General features: G+C 47.2%; 3 protein-coding genes across 4 annotated transcripts in view; 1 reads left to right on the plus strand and 2 right to left on the minus strand.

Moving 5' to 3' along the window:
* The window catches only part of LOC118779654 (ankyrin repeat and SAM domain-containing protein 1A-like), a 44,935-nt gene extending 38,835 nt beyond the window's left edge, over positions 1-6,100 (minus strand). Inside the window, exon 1 of the mRNA XM_036531831.1 lies at positions 5,804-6,100. Within this exon, the coding sequence (XP_036387724.1) occupies positions 5,804-5,928 (125 nt within the window). The 5' untranslated portion in view covers positions 5,929-6,100. The remainder of the gene's footprint in view (positions 1-5,803) is intronic.
* A 1,102-nt stretch (positions 6,101-7,202) lies between these two features.
* taf11 (TAF11 RNA polymerase II, TATA box binding protein (TBP)-associated factor) lies at positions 7,203-10,696 on the plus strand. Of its 2 annotated transcripts, none has more exons than XM_036530470.1 (6): positions 7,203-7,284; positions 7,699-7,886; positions 9,218-9,363; positions 9,476-9,563; positions 9,690-9,786; positions 10,211-10,696. In XM_036530470.1, exons 2-6 carry the CDS (start codon positions 7,719-7,721, stop codon positions 10,339-10,341), a joined length of 630 nt encoding a protein of 209 aa, XP_036386363.1. In that variant the 5' UTR covers positions 7,203-7,284; positions 7,699-7,718; the 3' UTR covers positions 10,342-10,696. The 2 variants fall into 2 exon arrangements, with proteins under 2 accessions (XP_036386363.1, XP_036386362.1); XM_036530469.1 differs by having other exon boundaries at positions 7,702-7,886.
* A 1,925-nt stretch (positions 10,697-12,621) lies between these two features.
* On the minus strand, positions 12,622-17,057 carry LOC118778770 (U1 small nuclear ribonucleoprotein C). Its single transcript, XM_036530476.1, has 6 exons — positions 17,017-17,057; positions 16,441-16,483; positions 14,381-14,489; positions 13,922-14,011; positions 13,405-13,509; positions 12,622-13,183 (listed from the first exon to the last, which is right to left on the minus strand). Exons 1-6 carry the CDS (start codon positions 17,022-17,024, stop codon positions 13,059-13,061), a joined length of 480 nt encoding a protein of 159 aa, XP_036386369.1. The 5' UTR covers positions 17,025-17,057; the 3' UTR covers positions 12,622-13,058.
* Between the last annotated feature and the right edge of the window lie 210 nt (positions 17,058-17,267).

Below are 17,267 nucleotides of genomic sequence, written 5' to 3' on the forward strand. Positions count from 1 at the left end.
ATGCTGTGATTCTGTGATGTGATTCTGTGATGTGATGCAGTGATGCAGTGGTGTGATGCTGTGATGTTGTGATGCTCTGATGCTGTGATTGCCATCTTCCCCTCACATCCCCTCCAGCACACTGCCCACCTCCCTGCATACTGCACCCATGATGACATCATGGCCAATAATGTTTCCTGATGCCCCTGCATGCCAGACCCATGACATCATCATCACCATGGTGACACCCTCTGCTGTCAGGGGTGGGGCCCTACACTGAGCCCCACCCCCTCTGTGGCAGAGAGATTTCTCACACAAAGCCCCCTGCCCAATGCTGGCCATTGAAGCAGTACTTTCCCCACAGCAGTATAAGGCCGTCATTATGCAGCACGCAGTTGGAGCTGTCCTGCTAAATCAACGTCTCTCTCTTCCTGCCCGCAGAGCAGCCGTCAGTGATGCCGGACCCAACCAACTCTAAAGACAAGAAGGGGGGGTCTTCTTTACACTCGGTATGTAAGACACAGTAAGGACACAGGCTCAGGGTGTCAGGGCCCTCAAATAATGGGTGGGGTGGGGGGATTGACCTAGGATGCTGGAACAGAGATAGGTGGGGGGGAGCTGCCAGCTTGGTAAAGAGCAGGAAAACTGACACCCCTACACCCGGAAATCAAGGGTTACCGGCAGCGCCACACTGGAGCTCAGGGACAGGGATGCTTTCAAGGAGCCTGACACTGCCGCTGTCTGGCACAGCAACACCGACCCGACCACGCTGTGTCCCCCCAGCTCCCCACAACCACACTCCACACACAACTGTCTGAGTTCATTACACACATGACCCTACATTCTTCAACACTTGTACCATGTATGGAATCAGAGACAGGAAACGGATAGGGGGTTTGTGAGGTGAAAGAGAGACAAAATGAAAGCAAAAGAATGACCAAATCCCCCTGAGTGCGGGGTATGTGAGCACTGAGAGGCAACCCCAGCCTCTCTGCAGGACGCTGGCGTGATGTTCGCATCGCTCTCCCAATCAGCTCTCCCCTACTGGCCCCTCCTCTCGCTCGGCCAGTCGCTACGCCGAGACCTGTCTGTGAAAAGGCCGTTCTGCAAATATCTCTGTTCAAGACAAGTAAACTTGCGAAAATATTCTAGTCATGAAACTCAAAATAGTTCTTTCTTTGACAGTGGCAGAACTGAAGCCACTCATTATCCACTGTCTTCATTTAGGGAAAACTCTTTTTGGTATTATATTTAATCATACTATATTTAACTACAATTTAATTTTTTCTGAATTTCACTCACCTGCATCAAGCCCTTAATCACTACTGTAATTAATTCAGTTTTTGTGGATTAAAGGAAAGGCCAATCTCATTATAATTATTATGGCATATACTTGGCGTAACAAACCCTTAAAAAATAATCCATTTATTAAATTCAGGAGGTGAATTCCAGGCATGTGTCAAGTAAGGGTATCTGTCCAAGAGCCAATCAGCACGCAGGCTGGCGTATTTAGCCCCTCCCAGGGGTGTCCTGCATGGGCCATGCCTCTCCATGGCACAGTGATGTCATCAGTCACCTGCAGCCTGCTGTTACTGTGCTGCTGCCTGCTCAGCATGCCACACCTACAGACGCAAAGGTTCCGCAAAACAGGTGTGCACCTGCCAGGTACAGCCACTGGCTGTCAGACTCCACCTGTGGGCAGCCACACAAGAGGGTCATCACATTTACATTTACATTTATTTATTTAGCAGACGCTTTTATCCAAAGCAAGGCAGAGGGCTGCTGTGTCCTGCATGTGTGTCCTGCATGTGTGTTCAGCATGTGTGTTCAGCATGTGTTCAGCATGTGTGTTCAGCATGTGTGTTCAGCATGTGTTCAGCATGTGTGTCCTGCATGTGTGTTCAGCATGTGTCCTGCATGTGTGTCCTGCATGTGTGTTCAGCATGTGTCCTGCATGTGTGTTCAGCACGTGTGTCCTGCATGTGTGTTCAGCATGTGTCCTGCATGTGTGTTCAGCACGTGTGTCCTGCATGTTTGTTCAGCATGTGTGTTCAGCATGTGTGTTCAGCATGTGTGTCCTGCATGTGTGTCCTGCATGTGTGTTCAGCACGTGTGTCCTGCATGTGTGTTCAGCATGTGTGTCCTGCATGTGTGTCCTGCATGTGTGTTCAGCATGTGTTCAGCATGTGTGTCCTGCACGTGTGTTCAGCACGTGTGTTCAGTCTGTAAGAGCGTCAGCACACAGAGGCTTCGTTCAGCGCAGGAGCTGCAGCAGCTCGGACGGTCAGCGTGACCAGCATGAGGACAGCGAGAGAGACAGCAGCCATGGGTAACACAAACTCACAACCCTGTGCCTCCGCCATCAGACCAAGAATAAAGAAATGCCTCAATTCCAACCTTTTTCCATTTTAGAGATTAAATTGATAAGAACATCTTTTTCAGCATGTGTAAATGTGTTCCCTAACAGAGGACACATCATCCACAATACTGACACATTCACTGACAATACAGTTTCACTCTAGCATGCTTTGACTGCACAATGACATACTGCACTGAGTGAATGATCTCATAGCTCAGCTGATGACAGATTTAATGGATGACAGATTCCTCCTGCCTTTCACTCACAGCAGAAGGAAACCGTCCAGGGCACCTGTAACCTGAGCCCTGCAGCTTCACACCCAGGGCAGACACTGCCACCATATCCTTCATATCATATCATATCCTTAGCCAGGAAATAAACATGATGGCTTCAGCAGATTACCCAGCTGGAAAACACCACGGCATGGAGGCATCTTCGCTAAGAGCGAGCGTTGAGCTGCTAACAGCGGTCATGTTTAGCCACATGGCGGCAGATGGTTTAAATGTGAAATAAATGAGAGAAATGAAACAGCCACTGTTTCACTGGGAGGGAAAGATTTGCGCTCTGTTACTACATGAAATACATTGCGACAGTTTGTTTTATAATTCACCCAAACAGGCCCCTGCACTGCCAGCACCACATACACGACCCCTCCCCTGTCTCCCAGCCCCGCAAGGATTCTCAGCTGTAACCATTAAACATTGATTCACTCAACGTATAAAAATATACTACTGAATACACAAGTCAATTTCAATTCCAAATTACAGGAAGGCTCCTTCACAGCCATGTGAGGCAGACCACTCACACTTCCTCACTGGGGTCTCCTTCACACTGCTTCTGACAGAATACTAACTCTTTAAACTATCACTGACCACAGAAAGCCCAACCTACAGAATGCCCCAAGGAAAAACAGCAGATCAGTTACAGACAAATCAAACAGGCAAATCACACATGCATCCCTCTTCCCCTCTTCCCCCCTCTGTTCCCCCCCTTTTTTGCCTTTATGCCTTTTTGTCTCCATTTCTGCACTTAACATGCAGGGACAGGAAACATGTTTCCTGTCCCTGCTCCAAGCTCCTGCCTGGAGCTGTAGCCCAAGTGTCACATCCTGATTTCCAGTCCTGCTACCTCGCTGCCCTGCCTATCAAGCCAACTGCGTGCCAAGAACCAGACATTCTAGGATACATTTTATAGTTACTCTGTTGCTAATTGCTACTGTCTATTCAATCTTAAATGTCATAAAATACATTGTACAACTTTTAAGTCTCTCTCTAATGCTATCTGCCCAGTGCCGGCCAGAAGCAGATGGGGTCCTCCTCTGAGCTGGGTGCTGCTCAAGGTTTCTTCCTGTTACTTAGGGAGTTTTTCCTTGCCACTGTTGCCTTAGGCTTGCTCTCAGGGGGTCTCAGTCCTGGGAACAATGTAAAGCTGCTTTGTGACAACTTGTGTTGTAAAAAGCGCTATACAAATAAAATTGAATTAAATTGAAATCTGAAGACAAGGTAACGCTGTGCACATTGTTGCATGATGCTTAATATGAGTCACTCTGAGACACGGAGCTGCCCTCAGAATGAAAGACAGCAGGAAGGGGGGGGGGGGGTGTGGAGCCAGGGACGATGGCACTGACCACCCCGCGGGGAGAAGAGACAGAAAGCTGGCACACTCTTCCCAGCCCTCCACTCACTTACTTCAGAAGCATGCAAGCCTCATCAGTCCTTCTGTGGAGCCCTGCCAGCCATTGATCAGGCCTGGCAGACATAACCAGACGATACAATGACTTCCCCAGCATGTTTCTGGCACTCTCTGAAGAGGGAGAGGGATGTCCAGAGGGCATAATGTTCCTGAATCACGTTTCCCATTAAGAGCATTTAATGTAATTGCTTCAAACACTGTGGAGATTAATAAGTATACTTTCTGTGATGTATCACCTCTGTTATATCATTGCCACAACAACAAACAATTGGATTTCTCTGGCACTTGTAACACAGATTTGCTATCACAGAACATTATTAGCCTGGCATGGTTATTAGAATTTAGTCCCACTTGATATTCAGAATGAGCACTTCTGCCGAACTGCACATCACCGAGTCAGGAATGTGGTGCTGGCTGTTTTTGTAACATCAACTCATTTTTTTCTTTCTTTTACACCGAGGGGCAGCCAGAGAACATTATCTAGGACATCTTGTTCATCAGACAACAGAAAAGACGGCTGCAACATCCACTTCCTCAAACGGCCTATTTCAAGGACGAATGTAACAATTAAACCATTAGATAATGTATGTCTTTTAAACGTCGTTTCCATTTTAGAAATGACAGTCTAGTTGGTGTAGATGGTTTATTTGTTTTGCTCACCAAGATAACCCTGAAACTGCAGTACAGTGCAACATAAATTTGATAGTAATAGGCTAACACAAATAATTTTAATCGTCAATCAATCAAAAGGCCAACGAAGGAGAAAGCCAAACACAGCCGTGTTCGTGTCAGCCTCGTCATGAGCGAACATGCCGTTTGATGTGACCGTAAGCGCGCACACGCATCACACATGCAGAGGGAGGAAGGCGCTCCGCTCAGCGCCGACGGGCCGTCAGTCTGCGGATGAACGGGCTAAATCTACCACACGCTCGATAAGTGAAGGAGCGTGCGAATGAGAAAGCCACCCAGACTGCATCGCATTAAGACAGCAATCACTTAAACCGAAGAAATCCATATGAAAGATCAGGGGAATAATCGTGACCCATTTCGCGCTGACAGCTCTTTCCATTGGTTTCGCGATGACTCTGCCTTCCCGCACGCCCCCTCGGTATATTACCCTAATGTCTTCTGACAGATTTACGGGGAATTAGAATGGGGTTTAAGTGATGAGTTTAAAAGGGCCGTTTCATCATTCACTTGCATTACTCAATGTTTGCATTTAAAAGTTAATAACAAAAATAATACGTAACAAAATGTAAAAAGGAAAATGCATTGTTTCTTCGTCTTAGATAAAACAATTGGCGCGCGAACAAGCTTCTTCTTAAATGCAGCACTATTTTAATGATTTATTCATCATCACTTTTAAACAAAGAATTCCTTCGCGCAAGTGCACGCCAGAGACTGGTGTTGATATTAAGGATCACGAAGCAGATGGGGGCGATACTTAAAACACAAGCAAATATATTAAAGAAACTGACAATTGCCATGTGATGGCCAGGGTCCCATAATATAGCATGCGACAGCAGGGGGGAGCGCAAATGAAAGCTCTCGGCTTGTGCAGCTTGTATCGGTAAATAAAAGTTAGCATGTTTGACACTCCTGTTATTAAACGACATTAAATGCATAAATTTCCACCATCCATCTGTAAAACAGAAATAACATAATACATTATAATATCTTATAATAATAAGATAATAAAGTGCGCTTCGGCCGAATGGCTGGCCCGCCTCCCCGCGCCGCGTCCTGCCTGACACCGGCGTCTGCCCCGCTCACCTGAGTAGGCTGGATCTGGAGCCGCTGCCGGTCCCTGCTGACTGCCGCCTCCCGGACAGCAGCTTCTCAACGGCGGCAAGATTCCCTGTGCGGGCCGCCTCCAGTAGCTCTTGCTCTTTCCCCATCTCATCTGGAGAAAGGACACGGGGAGAAAGGGAATATATATTCCGGCAGCTGTTTCAAAGCAATTCCTTTATGCTCGTTTCCCAACCTAAAACGCGGAACAGATGCGCGGTCAGTCCCCGCTCTCCGGCGGCAGCGGCCACAGCAGCGGGAGCAGCAGCTGGACTCCCGTCGCTTCGGGGAAACTTTCTTATTAGCATCAATGAGAAAACTTCCTTCGATTGCTGCTTCTATAACGTCACTTCCTGCAGTTAGCATGGCGTCATTATGCCACATTTCATGTCATTTCAGAACTCTTTGCAAAGCACTTGTGTTATTTCTGGCTTAAACATTAGAACCTCTCCATTTTGGCTAGATAATGAACATACATACAATAGACAATGCATGCATGTATTATTTATGTGAGTAGAACAACAGAAAATATGAAATAACAGATAATAGCAATTATGTCATGGATTATGGTCCTGGAGTGAAGGACGTGTGTGTTCTTAACGAGAGTATTTTAATCTATAATTATGACGAATTATTGCAGGAAAATGAATAAAAATGAGAAACATCTCTGGTACTCCAGGATCAGTACTGCTTTCTTCTTTCCATGTAATGCAATGTAATGACAATGAGTCATACTGTTGCCTTTGTGTTCATTCATTCATTCATGCATTCATGTGGTCATAGTTACCATTTTATTGTGATTACTGTAACTGTGAAAATGTAGCAGATTCTTGCCGCCATTTTCCTGCCATATATTAGAGGTCAGTGACCTCTAAATTTGGCTATTATTTGGGCGTTTTTCCCTAAATAATGAGATTGTTACTCCATCTCCCCCTCCCTAAGGCGGGCACCGCACGCACGCACGCACGCACCCCCGCACCGCACGCACTCCGCAGCGCACACACCCAGCACCGCACGCACGCACGCAGCCCCGCACCGCACGCAGCCCCGCAGCGCACACACCCAGCACCGCACGCACTCCGCAGCGCACACACCCAGTGCCGCACGCACGCACGCAGCCCCGCACCGCACGCAGCCCCGCAGCGCACACACCCAGCACCGCACGCACGCACGCAGCCCCGCACCGCACGCACTCCGCAGCGCACACACCCAGCACCGCACGCACGCACGCAGCCCCGCACCGCACGCACTCCGCAGCGCACACACCCAGCACCGCACGCACTCCGCAGCGCACACACCCAGCGCCGCACGCACGCACGCAGCCCCGCAGCGCTCTGTCCCGCATGGTAGGAAATGACGAGCAGAGTTCATTCAGACGGGAAGAGGAAGTGCGCTGGGGTTTGGTTGCCTGTGTGCCTGGTTGTTGTTGGAATGAGGCGGTGAACTCTCTGCTGCTGGTCAGAAAGGCAAGTTTACCTATTCTTCTGCGAAATCTAATAGCTAAAACGTTAAATCTATACACATACATTTAGCTAGCTCTGTGCGGTAATTGCCTGATGCAATTGGTTGACTCTTAGATGTAGGCAGCTAGCTAACGTTAGCCATAGCAGCAAGTATGCTACGCGTCGCTTAGCCAGTGTTATCGAACAGCATACTATGTTTCAGAGTGTAAGCACTGTTGTGTGATGATCACAGGTATCAGCTGGTCTAGTTAGCTAAAGGTATGAAAGCACTGTTAGCCAGCCGGAGAGGCAGCTAGCTCGCCAGTTTTAACAGAGATTTGCGCTGGTGTAACTGCGGTGGTCAGCTTGCAGAATTCATCTGAACTGTCTGTTTCACACGCGTGTGAAATTCTGAATGCGCATTTTAAAACTCTTAAGCAGACAGACAACGTGGGAAAATGGCTGACCCGGCTCAAGTGAAGAAGGACGGGGGCTCTGAGCCGGGGCTGCCCCCGGAGGAGCTGCCGCGGCCGGAGGGCGAGGCTGAAGCGGGCGAAAGCGCAGCGGCGGACCCGGCCTCCACCGACGCAGCGCTGCTTAGTCAAGATAAAGAGGACGATAAAACGGTATCCTGAAATTAACTCTAGTGTTTAGTTAGCTGTCCTCTTACATGATCGCTTTGTGTTGTGTGTTAATATTGCAATATATATCATGCAATAGGTTACACAGGGTTGGCAACTTGTAGTAATTGATTGCTGGACTGAAATTGCATTCAGTTAATGTGCTATGGAAAGGATGGGTTTTTAGTTTGCACGTACCGCTGCCGCGCTGGTCTGCTGTCACAGCGCTGACATAACTCCAGTTCTGCATCCAAAATCTAACACTACACTAACATGCGCTGTTCATATGACCTGTGCATCGCCGAGATGCGCTGAGCGTAACGCGCAGGGGCAGATCCGCTCATTTCTGTTACACCTGGATGGTTGATCAGATCATCAGCGTCCACTGTGTGGAAACCATTAGACCCGCTTTTTCCAGCTCGGGTCCCGGGAGCACGCCGTTAGCAGTCTAACCTGCTCAATCAAACATAATTAGAGCTTAACTGGGGCACAAACCAGCATGCAGGGTATGTCTGCAGGACCAGGGCCTGTACACACTGATCTGGCTGCGTAGGTGGGCCAAAACAATGGGGCATCTTGGAGTTTTCTGTGTCTGAGAGACTGGGTCTGATGGTGTGCTGTTTATGAGGCTGGAGAGGGGCTGAGGGTCTTTACACAGAGGCGGTCTGGTTTCTTAAAGGCACAGCGGCTGTGGGCTCTGTCTGCAGCCCAGCTCCTCCGCAGACTGTCACTGTGTTTATGCGTTCGGCAGACCCTCAGTGGTCTGGGTCATTTCTGTTTGGTGTATTATCCCCAGCTGGGTGTGTCCTGAGGCATGCAGGCTGCGTGGGAGGTTTGCTATACGTACTGCTGCCAGTCTTATTTTAAACAGGGAGTGGCAGGAGACAGAGTGGCTCAGTCAGCAAGGCACTCTGCTTGAGCGCTAGCTGAGCTCTGTGGTGCAGGTCTGTAACTGACTGTGTCATTTCCTAACACTGACTGCTGTCACGCATCAGCAGAACAGACTGGCCTGGTTCCGCCGGGGATGGGGGGGGTGTCAGCAGGGGTTGCTTGTCTTACCTGCCTCAGGTACCCTGTGATTCCTCAGGCACCTGCGAGTTGCTCAGGTGACGCTGCTGCTGGTTGCGAGTTGCTCAGGTGACGCTGCTGCTGGTTGCGAGTTGCTCAGGTGACGCTGCCGCTAGCTGCGAGTGTTATAGGAAGTGTTCACCTCGCTTCCGCTCTCCTGCGCGAGTGTAGGGCCTGAGCCGGGGAATCTAACAAACAGAGAAAAAGCGTTAAACCCAGGAGCAGCTTCAGTCCTCCAGGAGTAACTGCTACATTGTCATCACCCCCAGGGGCTGTTCAAGGACTCTGGCGCCGGAGATGAGGGGCAGGGCTCCTCCGGCCTCCACCCACCTCCTGCCAAAAAACTGAAAGTGGAGCCTGAGAAGAAGAAGGAGAAGCGGCAGAAGGTGGACGAGGACGAGATCCAGAAGATGCAGTGAGTCCAGCGGGAAAATGGAAACGGAAGTAGCCCAGCTTTGGTTAGCTGTATAAACACAGCGTCCCTCTGCCTCCAGTGTTCAGAATCATTTGTTTTATTTTGTTTGAAGGGTTTTAGTGTCGTCGTTCTCTGAAGAGCAGCTGAACCGCTACGAGATGTACAGGCGCTCTGCTTTCCCAAAGGCAGCGATTAAACGGGTAAGGCTTTGTGCAGGAGACCGGGCTGTCCAGCCAGCCGGACTCGCGTCGGGCAGAGAATTACGCTGCGGTCTGTAATGCTGTCCGGTGGCACGTGCCAACAGAACGCTGTGTGTTTGGTTTCAGCTGATTCAGTCCATCACCGGCTCCTCCGTCTCTCAGAATGTGGTCATCGCCATGTCTGGCATCTCCAAGGTGTTCGTTGGGGAGGTGGTTGAGGAAGGTGAGTGTGACATCACCAGCAGGGAGGCGGAGCTAGGTGAACACTGGATTTACTGTAAAATAAAATGATGGAGAGGCCTCTGTGGCTGGATTACTGACACATCACATTTCAAACGGGGTAATCTTGAAATAAACTACACCCTGTCTGAGCACTGTTGTACACTTACTGTAAATATTTACAGAGTCTGGAACGATTCTAATGAACAGAAAAGGCTCATGTTTTTTTGTTAAGATTCCTCTCCAGTGCCTTCAACAAGCTCTTTGCGGAAAGTACAGTGGTTACAGAAGCAGCAAATAATCCTGACCAATCAGAGGACAGTGTGTATTGGAGGAGCAGCACTCTCCTCCAATCAGGCTTCAGCAGGAGGTGCTGCCTGTTGCCTGGCTGTCACTTACGCTCCCTGTGTATTGATTGGCCCTCGCAGCCCTAGATGTTTGTGAGAAGTGGGGCGAGACGCCGCCCCTGCAGCCGAAACACATGAGGGAGGCGGTGAGGAGGCTGAAGAGCAGAGACCAGATCCCCAACACCAAGTTCAAGAACATCCTATTCCACTGAGCCGGCTGGAGCCCACACGCTGTGGGGTTCAGTGCTGGAGCCCGCATGCCATGGAGCTCAGCGCTGGAACCAGCCCGGTCCGAGAGCCGCAGGTGTCACTCTGCTGTTTGCCTGACCTTCCTCACAAAGCAGCGGGCGTACGGACACCTGACGTGTTTCTGGAGAGACAGCGGGCTGAACTTTTTATTGCAAAATTAGCAAAGTGACACGTCTGTTTTCTGTGTTCAGATTTTTTTACTCAAACGATTGAGCTCTGTCGTGTATGATGGTCTTTTGTGAATTTACTGTGAGTAAATAGTCATTAAAAGTTTTGTTGACTTCTCCCTGTGTATTGAAATTACTGATCAAGTCTAACTGGGCAATAAAGAAAAATTTCTTCATGCAAGTTACTGCATGTGACGTGATTGTCTTTTTCCTTTAACTGTAGTGCTGTTATAGTAAGTACTGCATCTCACTCCACCTTTGCTCTTCGCATGTGGGTTCGAAGTTGGTTGTCTAATAGAAAGCAGACTGTAACTGTGGGAGGAATTGTATCAGAGCAGGGTCCTGTACGAAGTGGAGTCCCGCAGGGATCGGTGTTGGGGCCTTTGCTATTTCTTACATACATAAATGATCTTGATGCAGAGATTAGTAGTAAAATAGTAAAATTTGCAGATGACACAAAACTAGGGGGTCTAGCCAACAGTATAGAATCAACTAAGGTAATACAGGAAGACCTAAACAGCATAAAATTGGGCAGATACCTGGCAGGTGACATTCAATTTAGATAAATGTAAAGTCTTGCATGTGGGAAATAAGAACCTTAGACAAGACTACTTCATGACTGGAAAAAACTAGAATGTGCTCAATTTGAAAAAGACTTGGGATTAATAGCTGAGACAAGCTCAACAGGATCTAGGCATTGTGCTGTAGCAGTAAAAATAGCCAACAGGATGCTGGGATATACAGCCAAAAGTATTGAGTATAAATCTAAAGAGGTTATATTGAAATTATACAATGCCTTAGTCAGACCGCACCTGGAATACTGTGTGCAGTTCTGGGCACCGCACTATAAAAAAGATATCGAAGTTCTTGAAAAGGTTCAGAGAAGGGCAACTAAATTAGTTCCTGGCATGAAATATAAAAGCCACGAGGAAAGACTCAAGTTACTTAACCTATTTAGACTAAGCAAGAGGAGGCTTAGGGGTGATTTAATTGAGGTATCTATATTTATAAAAGGAATCAATAAGGTTAACTATAATAGATTTTTTAGGGTGAGTTCAGTCTGTAAAACAAGTAAATAGAAACTAGTTAAGACTAAGTTCCGCACTGATATAAGGAAATATTATTTTACACAAAGAGGTATCAATACATGGGTTGCCAGGTCATGTAGTTGAGGCAGAGACCCTTGCTGTGTTCAAGTCTAGACTTGATGCAGTTTTGGATACTCTTTAATTAAGAAATGGCGAGCTTAGTTGGGCCGAATGGCCTGTTCTCGTTATAATATGTTCTTATGTTCATGTAATTTCCACGTAAATGATTCCCTCAGTAATCCCTCTGCAGACTGGAACACTTGTTTCAAATTGCAACAGAACCTGATGATTAAAAACTGCTGCACCACTGTATGCAGTAAAAGGTGGACATCGTGCCATCGCTGGTCAGATCCTGCTGAGTGCATTGTCATTCAGGCTGGACTCAGCTGGGCCTCCTCAGAGGCTGTGAAGGTGGGGATGCACTCAGACAGTGGCTATAGACCTTACCCAGGCTCACGCTGAATGCAGCCGAAACCCACAGATTACAACCCAAATCAAAGCACTAATAACTACTGTTTTCCATGCAATCAAACACAGCCAGGCTTCACCATAGTCCTCCTCTTATGTCTCTGCAAATATTATATATTAATAGCATAATAATGGCTCCTCTTGGAGATGGGAAATATGTAGGGTTCCTAGGTCCTTCACTGGATGTTTGGAGTCAAACTGAAGCTTTTGTGGAGATTCTGATTTCTGATCTGAGATTCCCTCACTGTGCCATCTACAGATATTTCAACAGCCTGCCAGTCACCTCACAGCCAATCAGCTCTGACCCAATGAATGAATGAATGATGCTAAAACCATCACACGCATTTCTTCGTATTTAGCAAATGTGGCCCCGCGATCATCTGTCTTCCCACCCAGAACCCACTCAGAGCACTGACACAAGGTTCAATCAGCTCTGTGAGTTTATTAAAAACAGACCCGTTGAAAACGGCAAACTCAGTAAAAACAATTAACTAAAAATAAAACATAGAACCATTGCGGTTTAGGTCATACTCGGAAAAATGTAATAAACCCAAGAGACAAACATCTGCAAAGAAAATAAAACACCAATGATCCATGCTGCAACCTGCCGCAGTTATGAGCCGAATCGTATTTCAGCACAATGCAGTGCTGTGTGCTGGAGTCCGTGGCAGAAATGTTGATGTTCCACTGACACTTCTGCAAACTCACAAAAGGGCTCACAGCCACCCCCACCTCAAACCCCACTGCTGTGCTCAGGGCACTGAGCTGATTGTGGCCATGAGGAAAAACCCAGGAAAATGTGTCTGATGCGGACTGAGAGCAGGAGGACAGATACGTTGCTGCAGTGAGGAGCAGGGCCACAGGGGGAAAATTAAGATGAAAACACAGTGAAAAGTCTGCTTGGCCGAGTCTTCTTTCACTGGGTTGGGGTGGAGTCAGCATGCAGAGGGGCAGGGCCTATCTGTCAGGTCGGGCCATGCCAGGTCTGACGGACAGCATCATTGGCCGGGATGGTGGGCGCATCATGTGGGGTCCTGGCATCATTTGCATAGGTCCGCCCATCGGTGGACGCATGCCAGGGCCTGCAGATTATAGAGCTTTGGTGAGGCCGAATACATGCATGCATGTGTGTGCATTACAGCGTTACAATTTACAACATGCCGTAAATATCTAAATACAGATGATAGAACAGCAAACTGAAAATCTACGGAAATGAAAACTGGCATTTCATTCAGCAGCGTTTGGCTGTAAATCTGTCAGAGAGACTGAGCCAATGCCAGTGTGAGCTGAGAGGAAGCCTTACCTGGCCCACCTGGCATCATACCGTGAGGAGGGGGCCCCATCATGGGCATCATCGGAGGACCACCCATAGGGGGCGCTGGCAGCATCCCAGGACGTGGGGGGCCACCTGAAAAATGTTTTAACAGAGCACAGCTGACCGTGGTTCAGGGAGATGAAATGATCCCAACAGGTTAAGTTAAAGGCCTTTTTAATGTCTGGTTACTTGCACAGCATATCATCTGAGAATTTAATTAAATCAGGGCACCTTAACAATACCCTTTACTAATTTGGAATATTTTACCAGTAGCACCCTCTAGACACTCTTTGGAAACACACTGATAAGAAAAATTGTGAATTAAATAGTTTTGAATTTAACTCTAGTTAAAGCAGAACACACTGTCAAAACTCTATTAAATCCAAACCCTGCATTTTTTTATTTCCCTTTTTTCACCCAATCTGAGTGGATACACAGTGTTTGGACTGAAATGTAGGTGCACAGAAAGGTGGCCAATGAGCTTTGGGCGCTGCTCCACACTCACTGATGTTTGGAGGAGGGAGCATTGCTCCCCCTGGGGGCGGAGCTCCAGGGAAAGGTGTGGGCGGGATCTTGCCCTGCTGAAAGGCAGCCGCTGAGGACACACAACACAGCAGAAAACGTCAATGCCCCTCTCTTCACAACACACACACTGCATTCCAACGCCCCTCTCTTCACAACACACACACTGTGCTTACAATGCAGGTTCCATTCCAAAGTGGCCTGTTTCTGTCGTGCCCCTGAGAAAGGCACTTTATCTAAACTGCTTGAGTAAACATCCAAATGTACTGGTGAAGAATGTTAGAAATCACAGCTACATGCAGCTCTCAATGTCAATCATTACAGAAGCAAATGGTAATGCAACACGGCTGGAGACACTAGAGAGAGGCACTCTGAAAGCGCGTTAAAGGGCCCTGAACGCAGGCAGCTCATAGTGCCACGCCCCTGCCCTCCGCCCACTCACTGGTCTTATCGATGAGGCTCTGGGCCTGCTCTTCCATCCATTTCTGGTAGTAGTCCTTCACATTCTCCTTGTGCTTGCGTCCACTGCAGTGCGTTTTCCTCACAGATGGCTGCCAGTGAACACATTTCCTCGAATCAATCATTTTCAGATAAATACAACCAGTAACAGCATGCGTAATTCAGGTAACCATCCGAACCACAATGTAAGTACCCCACCACACTGAACAGAAGACAAGAGCAATCTGATGCAGCAAACAAGCCTTTTTAAAAAAAATAAATGGCACGGCAGGACTGAGAAGGGCCAAGTCTTAGAGTAAATCTATCTTCCCTGTCATACTGAACTGACCATGTGAATATAAAGGGTAAATACAGAGGTCTACAGTCACAGAGGGTCAGGGTGATCCCTGAGTGCCCAGCCTTTCAAATGCACATTGATAACAGCGCTGCCACTGTACTGTGACTCTGTTATATGTGCGCTGAGGAGCAGAGTAAAAAGCTGCGAGGATGAAGATGAAAGATCAGGACACTGAGGCCGGCCTGCTGCAGTGGACGACATATCAAACTGTAATAGCTACTATACAGCAGCACAGGCACCAGTTACACCACACTCACACACATCACTGAGAAAAAACCCTCTCAGATTTCACTGATGGCTGCTAGCAGCAGTGGGTGTAGACTGATATTGCAGATATATATCTTCAGTAATGATCAATTTGTGGTTGAACTTTTTGCAAGGCTTATACTGTAACTCTACAAAGACATGATTTATTGTAAAGTGAGTTGTCCGTTTGCAAAGACTGAAAATAATCTATAGAAGTAAGCGAAAATCTACAAAAGAACCGTTCCATTGTTCGGATCCCATAAATATCACCACAAAGACAAACTTCCTGCCCAGATGCTGACATCTTTTCTTCAAGAGAAATACACCAAAACAAAGTCTTCGCCTGGCTTACAATGAGCAAACCAGACAAGAATATGAACTTAGGAAAGGAGAATATAGCAGGCATAGTATGTACATGCTCCACAGTGAAAGAGGAAGGGACACCAATTGCATGTGTATGTCCCACATTCAAAAGCCAAGCTGCAGGTGAAGGCCCGGGACACTGCCAGCCTCTGAATGCATCAGTTTTTTCAGTGAACGTTATCTGGCACAGCGCTGGAAGCTGCTCAGAGGAGGTATCCAGCAGGACCAGCTCACTCATTCTCATAGTCAAGACCTGACGGGATTCCTTCCATGTTGGGGAACAGACTGTTGAGAGATAACCAACCCTTAACAGCATCAGTGAGAACTTCACAAATGTCTGCTCAGGACAATGCATGCTGCACAGCAGGGGCAGCAGGAGCTCTCAGGACTCTGGCAAGTATCACTGTACAAGGCATTGGCTCTTCTCAATTTGTTTAAGAGCCTTGATGATTCCCTCCATCATAATATGGGTAACTTCTCTAAAACTACAAGAGGTCCCACAGTGACATGTTTTTAGTTTATATAACGGAGCTTTCAGAGGAATATTTTGTTTTGATATTTGAATATGCCTACATAAACAATCCTCCACGGCAACAATCAGAGAGAAAACCCAGCTTTAAAATGAATAATAAATATACCTACTACTGTGACTACATCTAACGCAGCTCATAAATTACACTGGCCAGAAGATTGATTAAGCAGGCACACAAGTCAAAGAACAAAATTAAGAACATTAACAAAATGTTTTGTTAATAAATGGGCGGCAGTGTAGATCGTGGTTAAGGAGCACGACTCGTAACTGAAAGGTTGCCGGTGCGATTCCCCTCTGGGGCACTGCTGCTGTACCCTTGGGCAAGGTACTTAGCACACAATTGCCTCAGTAAATATCCAGCTGTATAAATGGATAACATTGAAAAAAAAGCTGTAACCCATGCAAGTCGCTCTGGATAAGAGCGTCTACTAAATGCCAATGATGGAATGTAAATATTTAAGACATTAATGCCAATGTCCGACACAATCCCTCAGATCACAAATTTATGAGGCATGTCAGAAATTTGATCCATTTTCATTCATTATGAGAGGGGTTTCTAACTCACCGAGTCATGGGTTAGGTAGGTGTCGCAGTAATCGCAGTAAAACCTGGTAAGAGAAAAATAGCCAAAATCAGGATTTAGCACAACCAGGCAGAGAACAAACCAAGAAGAAACGGTGGGACAATCTCCTTTGAGGTAACCTAGCGAGCCAGTCAAATGAAACGGCTAACCTTCATACTGTTTATAAAGAATTGCCGTAGTAGCTATACTGGCCCTGTATTTAGCGAACGCATTTGCAGAATAAAATTACCTAACCCTACCTAAGCAGCTAACTATTTGGTTTAACTGGCTAGTTATTTTGCCTGCCAGCCACGCAACGGATTAGCCATGCAGATACACCTCTAGCATAGCTGCTGCTGGCGAATGTGCTGGAGTGCAGCGATGGCTAATAACAGGCTAACAAGCAAAACACACGCGGAATGACTCTTTCATTATAACCTAACGCTAGCTTCCTTCCTTCCCGTTCACGCTCATTGGTACAAAATAAAGTCTTTTGGCACTTTCGGTTACGATGCCTAATAACAAGTAGCTATGTACGAAATATGGTTCAGATTTTTTGAAATAGAAAGAAACACTCACTTCGGCATCTTCACACTACTTTTCAAGCGAAAGCCGCTCTTCCGATGTGAAACCGGAATTATCTATACCTTAGGGTGTGTGGGGGAACTCTATGGTACTGGACAGGGAGGCCTCACAAATTCCAGCGCCATCTACTGTCTCATTTAGTCACTGCAGCTACACAATGTACTGGGATCGATCCACATTGATTCAGAAATTATGCTTTTTAATTCTGATATGCTATTTGGGGAGAAGGCACTCCAGAAATATTG

This window comes from Megalops cyprinoides, chromosome 6 (assembly GCF_013368585.1).
Source record: "Megalops cyprinoides isolate fMegCyp1 chromosome 6, fMegCyp1.pri, whole genome shotgun sequence".
NCBI lineage: Eukaryota > Metazoa > Chordata > Actinopteri > Elopiformes > Megalopidae > Megalops > Megalops cyprinoides.

Excerpts from the sequence above, each read along its gene's own strand:
- taf11 (XM_036530470.1), top strand. The coding sequence starts at position 7,719 with ATGGCTGACCCGGCTCAAGTGAAGAAGGACGGGGGCTCTGAGCCGGGG. Across the intron at positions 9,564-9,689 it reads CAAAGGCAGCGATTAAACGG|CTGATTCAGTCCATCACCGG; the intron begins GTAAGGCTTTGT and ends GTTTGGTTTCAG. Across the intron at positions 9,787-10,210 it reads TGGGGAGGTGGTTGAGGAAG|CCCTAGATGTTTGTGAGAAG; the intron begins GTGAGTGTGACA and ends TGGCCCTCGCAG.
- LOC118778770 (XM_036530476.1), bottom strand. Across the intron at positions 14,012-14,380 it reads GAGCCTCATCGATAAGACCA|CGGCTGCCTTTCAGCAGGGC; the intron begins GTGAGTGGGCGG and ends GTGTGTCCTCAG. Across the intron at positions 13,510-13,921 it reads GCTCCCTCCTCCAAACATCA|GTGGCCCCCCACGTCCTGGG; the intron begins GTGAGTGTGGAG and ends AACATTTTTCAG.